This window comes from Pyrgilauda ruficollis, unplaced genomic scaffold (genome assembly GCF_017590135.1).
Source record: "Pyrgilauda ruficollis isolate IOZ18807 unplaced genomic scaffold, ASM1759013v1 scaffold32, whole genome shotgun sequence".
Lineage (NCBI taxonomy): Eukaryota > Metazoa > Chordata > Aves > Passeriformes > Passeridae > Pyrgilauda > Pyrgilauda ruficollis.
Window position 1 is genome coordinate 1,453,695 of NW_024524600.1, and position 7,852 is coordinate 1,461,546.

The following is a 7,852-nucleotide window of genomic DNA, read 5'->3' on the forward strand; positions in this document are numbered from 1 at the left end:
CGCCGGCGCGGAGCCGCCGAGCCCCGGCTGTGCGCGCCGGGATCGCTGCCCGCGGAGGGCGGGCCCCGGACGTGGCGCTCCGGGTGGCGATGCGCCAGCCGCGGCCAGGGGAGGGGCCCCGGGGCCTGTAAACGTGGTGCCTGCGGGGCTGGGCCGCCCTGCCCGCCTCCGCCCCCAGCTGAGGCCGGAGGAGCGCGGCGGGTACGGGACAGCGGCCGCAGGGAGGGGGAGATGGGAGGCGGCACTGCCGGGGCTGGGGGCGTCCTGCAGGGCGGGCTCGGAGGGGGTGTGGGTCACTTTGGGGGAGCGCAGGGGGCAGTCGGTCACTTTGGGGGAGCGGAGCGGTCCGGAAGGGTCTCTGGGGAGCTGCGGTTCATCCCTCTGCACAGCACCGGGTGCGCGCTGAAGCCGTCCTTTCAAAGCGTAGCTTATCTCTGTTAAACTCTTTTCCTAACTACTATTCAGAGCTCTTTTTTTTTTTTTTTTTTTTTTTTTTTTTTCTCCACTTTAACTTCATAATATGTGCTCTCGAGCCCAAAGCTGTTTTAAAAGCTTCAGAATACAATTTTTCTGTTTTGGTGGCTTTTTTTGTTTGGGTTTTATTTTTTTGCTTGTGTTTTTTTTTTTTTTTTTTTTTGGGGTTTTTTGGGGGGGGTTTTTTTTTTTTTTTTTTGTTGGGTTTTTTGGTGGGGTGTTTTTTTTGGTTTTTTTTTTTGTTTTTTTTTGGGTTTTTTTTTTTTTTTTTGTTTTGGGTTTTTTTTTTTTTGTTTTGTTTTTTTTTTTTTTTGAAATGAAAAGCTTTTTTTTTCTCCATGCTTCAAGCTCAGAGTGTGCTTCCTAGTATTGTGGCTCAAACAGCTCTAAGCTACCTGCATGACACATTAGATTATAAACAATACCTTTTACCCCTGTACATGACTATGTAAGTATCTCCAAATATTTATATTTTGATATGTGACTAAGCGGCATTGCTGCAAAGTGATCCAAAAAACCAGCACAGCAGTTTGGTCTCAAAATTAGTTGCTAAAGCAATTCTGCCAAGGATCAAGGCTATTTTTGAGCAGTGTGATGGAAGATTTTAGGCTTAAAAACTACACTCTGTACTTCACTTGGATGGCTAAAATATGAGCTGGAGATTCATATTGCCTCAATCTATTCTGACCTTAATTTTATCAAGAGGAAGTTATAGCTTTTCTTTTTTCTAGAGACATGATTTCATGAATCTTCTGAATTTTTCTATCATGATTTTTTGATAATCAACATTTGTGATTTTACAGATGACATGAAATTGTTACAACAGAACTACTAAATTAAAGCTTGATTTGCAATTTTATTTTTTAAATTGAAAAATTAACTTTCCCCTTTTAGTGTGGTGTAGGTAATAATTCTTTTTTAAATCTACAGGTAAAACACAAGTTCATCAGTGAAATTGCTGATGAACTTGTGACAGTCATCAGCTACAAAAAGAAATATACTTTTAATCTTTGTAATTTTAAATACATATTTAAAATAGCTTATTCTACAGCACATGAAATATTTCTGGAAAGATGAAGTTAGCTTAAGCTTGGAAAGTCAGCTCAGCTGGAGAAAATATGAAAGCAGTGCTCTGTAATATAGAAAGCAAATGAAAGTAATATGATACTTTACAAAAGTTCACATAACTAGGAAGCACAGTGAACACCAAAAGAAACATTTTTTGGGGTGTATTTGTGTACTTAATGTTTGAGGATGGTTAAAAGTAAAATGTAAGAAGTAAAAACTAGTCCTTTTAGTCCTTTCTGTTTGTTTTTTTTTTTTTTTCTCTAGCTCTCTCCTTTGCTTCTGCTTTTTAAAACCACAAAATGTCTGAAGTTAAGCCAAGGAAAAAAGGTATTTCTTCACCCAAGAGCAGTGAAGGCTCACAGAAGGCTGAGAAGCACAGTAATTATGGGAAGCTGGCAAGTCCCAGGACCAGCAATAATCACAGTTCCTTTTGGATTGACTCAAGGACAAGTCTGAGTATCATTTCCCTTGCTGTTTGCCTGGTGGTGAGCTGGTAGGTAACTCTCTAAAGAGGATTTTAGCATTTTCTTTTGTATTCTGTGGGCTGTATGATTTACATGTTAACAGAGTGCTTGGGTTAAGTGTCTACAGAAACTTGTTAGAGCCAGAAGGATCCAGGAAAGAGTAGCAGCATTGGCAAGCATGGAAACATGGGTGTGCCGTGTTACTGTAGAAGCTCCATCTGTTACATCGGGTTGAAGGTGCCTTGCTCATGAATTCTGAATACCTGCTTTGGAGAATGCATCTGCCTGGAGAGCAACTTAGGCTGACAGGAAGTGCTCCTTTGGCAGACAGTAAATGGACAGGAGAAGTGAAATGGAGTTTTCTGTAAATAATTTGCTCAGCAGTGTAATAAACCGTTCATCAGGTGGAGTATTTAAGTAAAGGTCAAATATCTTTGTTAAAAATGTTTTAAAGTATCTTAGCAGCATCAGTGCCTTAGTTACCTTAGCATGCAGTGCTATGGATGCTGCCTTGTTGTCATACCTCTTTTAGAAGATAACTCCAGTATCAAGAGAGATCAATTTCATTAATTTTTTTTTTCCTGTTATGTATTGAGCTAGCAAATTCTGTGAACACAAATCCCTCCAGTAACAATTTGCTGTGAATCAAATGCTGGAATACTTAATATATACTAATTAAGAAGTTATGTTTTCTGTTTTATTTATTATTTACTTGAAATTTGCAGGTTTCTATTTCAGCAGTCAGGTCAATTTGCTGATCTGGAAAGAAAGTACAATTTTTTACATCAAGAAGCTGAAAAAATCCTGGATGTGGGAAATAAAGTAAACTTAATTTCTGAAAAGGTAATAATTAACATCTTAATTTGACGATCTTTGGTGAATATTTGCCATGGCTTACTTCATTGTTATTTTGTTAATTTAACTGCCTGTTTTAAAGCAAGTTTTCAGAATGTGTTTTACTTGCCTGTGAATAGGCATTTAGAGACTATTTCATGTGACAAAGCATGTCAATCCATGCCATTGTTCCATATGTGAACATAGTGGTTGTATCTCAGTATGATTTTTTAGAAACTAAACTATTTTTAAGAACTTACATACATGCACATTTCATTTTACCAATCCTCTTTCATGTGTGATTCTCACATACATTGATTTGAAGAAAATGATGGTCTAATGATATGAAGATATAATAAAGTGATAGATAAGAAAATAGAATAGTAACGAAAAAAGATATTACCATGTGTGACATTATCCAGTAGAAAAGCTGTACTGGCTGCCAAATTATCCCTGATACCTTACAGATAGTGATGGTAGCACAGCATGGCTCATGCCAGTGATTTGTTTCAGCACTGATCTCAGAATAATGTAATTTATAGATGATGTAATGTGGATATTTATATACTGTACTTCAGATTGCAGAATGTTGCATGGGATTTACTGTATTTTGGACACAAAAAAAAAAACCCAAGCATGTAAAATTGCTTATATGCTGTAGAAATTCAACAACAGACATACCTTTTTTCCATGACTTTTTCATGCTAGGTTAGTCAACAATATTTTAAAGATGAAACATGAAAACACAGCATGGAGGAGCTTTGTAACAAGTACAGTGGTTTTTAAGGGACTTCATTATCTCTTAATACTTGGAAATGGCTTTCTGTTGTTATTTTTGTTAAGTAGACACAGACATTGTTTTGTGTTGTAAATGCAGCTTGAGTCTTCTGAAAGTATCCTGCGAGAAGCTGCCTCATCCATCTCTGTGATGACTGAGTTTGGGCAGGAAGTATCTTCTCTTCATAACACCATAAATGATATTCAGGACAATGAACAGACTCTATCTCTAAAGATGCAGAGCATTAATGAGAAGTTCCAAAATGTTACAAATTCCTGGAGAAGAAGCCTGGATGAAATGAGCACAAATGCTAGTGGTTTAAAATCTGAAGCAAAGTTCATACATACAGAAGTTACTTCCAAAATTAATGAAGTTGACCAAAGAATTAAATCCCTTTCAGAAAGAGTAAGAGATTTGGAAGACAGTACAGCCAGAAATATCAGAACACTAAAAACGCAAGAAGATGATGAATTCTCTAGAGTTGAACAAAAGTTGAACTTGGATGCAAAGTCAGTTGAAAAGCTAGAAGAAGAACAGAATAGTCTGGTAGCCAAGGACACAGACCTGAGTCAGAAACTTGCAAACTATGAACCTAAAATTGAGGAGTGCAAGACCCATTTGCCAACAATTGAAAATGCTATTCACTCTATTCTTAGGTTGTCAAGTGACTTGCTTGGTATGGAGAAAAAGATACAGGACTTGAAGACACAGGTGTACACTGTGGAAAATGACATGCTGAAAACTGTTTCTGATACAGCGGCCATGCAGAAGGCTCTTGAAGGCCTCCAGTCCAATGGCAGCTTGTTCAAAGTGCAGCATGAACTACCTGTTCTAGAAACAGGGCCTGACATAGCAGTATCTTCAAAAGCAGAAGAAGTAACTTCAGAAAGCTTTAACTTAGAAAATGACCAGAATGGGGATAAGTGAATTTGGTCTTAGGTTTTTCATTGATGAAAAAGCACTTTTTTATAAATAATGTGATTTAAATCTATGTCAGGGATAGCTGATGTACCGTCATTGATCTAAAGATCGTTGGAACAGCTTGAAAAGTTGAGAAAGAGGGTAGAGAGCAAGAAAGTAATACTTTGTTAAAGAAGGAAAGGAATATTTTCTTAAATTAAGGATTATTTTCAGTTTATTTATTAAAATATCTTTTTTATTAAAAATAATTTGAAGCCAAGTATTTTGATTTAAGGGAAAAAAAAGTTCATATTTTTAGTTTGTATTTAGCTTTCAGTACTTAGTTTCTTTTGTTGTTACATTGTGTATTATTTTCCACAGACTTGTAACTCAGTGAACAATTAATCACTTATTTCTCAGCTGAGATAGCTGTACCTTGCTTTTAAAGTGTTGTGCACCATAATGGTTCTGTGCTGCAGGAAAGCACTGAGTACATTTTTATCAGCTGAAGCTCAGATCCAGCACCCTTAAAACAAACACTAGGAAAGTACCCCCTGCTGAGAGCCTTGTGTTGTTCTGGTATCTACAAGCTGGCATTTACATAGCAGCTGGTTTGTTTTCATTTTTTTTTTTGGGGGTGGCTGTTTTGGTGCTTTATAAACAAATTTTAACCTTTTAACCTTTTTTTCTGTAGGATGTTCTTTATTTGGCATCACATGTCCTGTACTGCTTTGCATTTGAAAAGAAAAAAAAAATTAACAATGTCACTGACATTGTTTCCCAAAGTTTGCTGAACCAAGAGCTGCAGAAGTAATTAATGAAATCAGTGGAGTTATGTGCTTGGGAGCAGGGAATATCCAGTTTACCCACAGACCTACTTACATGTGATGTAATACTATCTAGTAAGCCTGACAGATGTTCAATGAAATTTGGATCTCAGGGACAACACAAATTGTCTGCAGACTTATTGTCTTGATAATTTTGTATTTCTCCGGAAAGGAGATTGCTTAGAAACAGTATGAACACACACTTATGACTTAATCAGACCTAATTTAAATTAGTCTGGGTTTGTACTTTAATTTCTTTAGAACTCCACTGAAATCTTCACTAAACAAGTAACACTGCCCATTCAAAAGACTATGAAACCAGTGTTTCTCAACGTTATAAAGCTGTGTTGGTTTCATATAATTGTTGTTTATGTATAAATTTCTGTTTACAGTGATATTCAAAATAAAAATATATTGTAGTGAAGTTCCATGTCCTGATGCATAATCTAATTCAAAATAAACTGTTCCTCCAGAAGGGGTACAGAGTAAATATTTGAATGTTCCATGTCCTATTAGGAAAAACTATTATATAAAGCAATGTTTTTTAAATACTTTTCACAAGTGTGTTCCAGTTCTAGTGTTTCTACTTTGTATCATTTTGAGGCAGGGTGTGTGAGTGACAGTGGTATGATCCCTAATCTAGTGTCTTTCATCCACCTGAACCCTACTGAAAGCTGAATGTGCAGGAGCTTCAACATGAAATCCTCATCCTTGGAGGGCATTAAGTAGGAAACAAGCACAACTTTCCACAACCTGAATTTTGGTCTTTTGCTTTTGAGCAAATGGTTCTGAGCTGTTGAGGAACGACCAGCACTACTGAAGAGCTAAAAATACTGGTTTCTGTGATGATATTTTTACTACTAATGTTCAGAAAAGGATTAGTATGAAACTAATTCTAGCCTCGTAGAATGTGTTTCAGTTTGCCTGTTTGGTGGTTTTTTTTCCTCTCCAAGTTCTACCCTGACTTGTTGGGAATTGAACTGGGTCGCATCACTCAGATAATTTCCTTTTTCCTCTCAAATTTGAAAACTAAGAACCAATTATAAGAAAATAAATATAAAAGAGTGCAAATCAAGACAAAAATCCAGCAGTAGCTGGATTCCTTCACTAGTAGCTGGATTTCCTTCACTAAAATAGCTTTTATGGAGACTTAAAAAATTCCATTGTATGGAAGAAGATTCCATTTGCTGACTTGTGTTTTCAGAGGTCACCTTGGAAAGTCACATAGCACCTGCTTGTAATTTTTTGTTGTAATAGAAGAAGTACTAATATTTATTATGTATACTGACAAGAAAAAAAAATCTGGTTGTGTTGTAACAGAAATTGATTTCCTAGAGATAGGGCGTGCATTCAAATTGAATGTCAGAATAGTAAGATATTTCATTAAAGTATAGCTTAAATTTTGACATTGAGTTGTTAAGCTAGAAATATTTTTGTATCCCTCTAGTGTGAAAAGACTTGGAGCTTAATGAAACAGCTGGAAGATCTTCAAATAATTTCTCACATTAAATATCTGCAGGAAGATATTTATACAATGAAAACATGGTCTAGCAGCATAATTAAAAAACAAGAAGAACTGGAGAAGAATTTAACAAGTCTTTTTCATGCAGTTTCAAGCGCTGAACAGAATGCAGCTTCTATAGCAAAAAATGTAACATTGACAATTGTGACAGTAAAAACTGACATAAGGCGCATTTCAGGCCTGGTCTCGGACATCACTGCACTGACAGATTCTTTGCAAACGCTAGAAGATAAAGTAGAAAAAGGTGAAAAGGCAACAGTGAAAAATATAGGTGACCTCCTTACCAGCAGCATCGACAGAAGTACGAAAATACAAAGCCTGGCATCCAGTAACGCAAGGAAAATCGAGCAAATTAAGGCAGCGCTGTCTGAGTTAAGGAGCGATTTTAACAAGCATTCCAATAGACTTTTGAATCTTGAAGGTGACAGAGCAAAAGTTCTGAAGACAGTTACATTTGCAAATGATTTAAAACCTAAGATGTACAAAGTTAAAAAGGAGTTTGCCGTCTTGGAGCCCTTAATAAATGACCTAACACTGAGAATAGGAAGATTAGTGGAGGAGGTCTTACAACGGGAGAAGGAAATTGCTTTACTGAATGAGAAATTGGCCAATCTAACAAGAGTTCAAACCGAGATCAAGGATGTGAAAGATGAAATAACCAAGATTTCAGACATTAATTGATCATTGAAAGGCCACGGCCTAAAGAATAGTGGTTGAGCGGTGTGAACTCCCATCGTGTGTAGTATTGAGAAGACAGACAATATTTAAAGGCTTCATTTAGAAGCACACCTAAACCTGAAATTTGTCCTATTCTTTTGAACAGGACAGGAAAAAGTCATACTTACTTCAAGGGAGAGATAATAATGTGAACAAAAAACGTACCTCTTTGCATGTATTTTTCTTTCTGAAGAATGAGAGATGCCATTTTTAATAAATTGCTTGTTTTGTACAATAAAGCAGTGTTAAAGTATAAAATTATGTTCTT

General features: G+C 36.7%; 1 protein-coding gene across 2 annotated transcripts; it reads left to right on the plus strand.

The window, feature by feature from the left end:
- Positions 1-63: 63 nt before the first annotated feature.
- LOC121357191 (IKBKB interacting protein) lies at positions 64-7,852 on the plus strand. Of its 2 annotated transcripts, none has more exons than XM_041474274.1 (4): positions 64-201; positions 1,807-2,035; positions 2,732-2,849; positions 6,793-7,852. In XM_041474274.1, the coding sequence occupies exons 2-4, from the start codon at positions 1,842-1,844 to the stop codon at positions 7,546-7,548; spliced, it is 1,068 nt and encodes a 355-aa protein (XP_041330208.1). In that variant the 5' UTR covers positions 64-201; positions 1,807-1,841; the 3' UTR covers positions 7,549-7,852. The 2 variants fall into 2 exon arrangements, with proteins under 2 accessions (XP_041330208.1, XP_041330207.1); XM_041474273.1 differs by lacking the exon at positions 6,793-7,852 and adding an exon at positions 3,718-6,766.

What these genes read in the sequence shown, in the direction of transcription:
- LOC121357191 (XM_041474273.1), top strand. Translation starts at nt 1,842, where the DNA reads ATGTCTGAAGTTAAGCCAAGGAAAAAAGGTATTTCTTCACCCAAGAGC. An exon ending in GTTTGCCTGGTGGTGAGCTG is followed by an intron (nt 2,036 to 2,731) that starts GTAGGTAACTCT and finishes TGAAATTTGCAG; the next exon opens with GTTTCTATTTCAGCAGTCAG. An exon ending in TAAACTTAATTTCTGAAAAG is followed by an intron (nt 2,850 to 3,717) that starts GTAATAATTAAC and finishes TTGTAAATGCAG; the next exon opens with CTTGAGTCTTCTGAAAGTAT.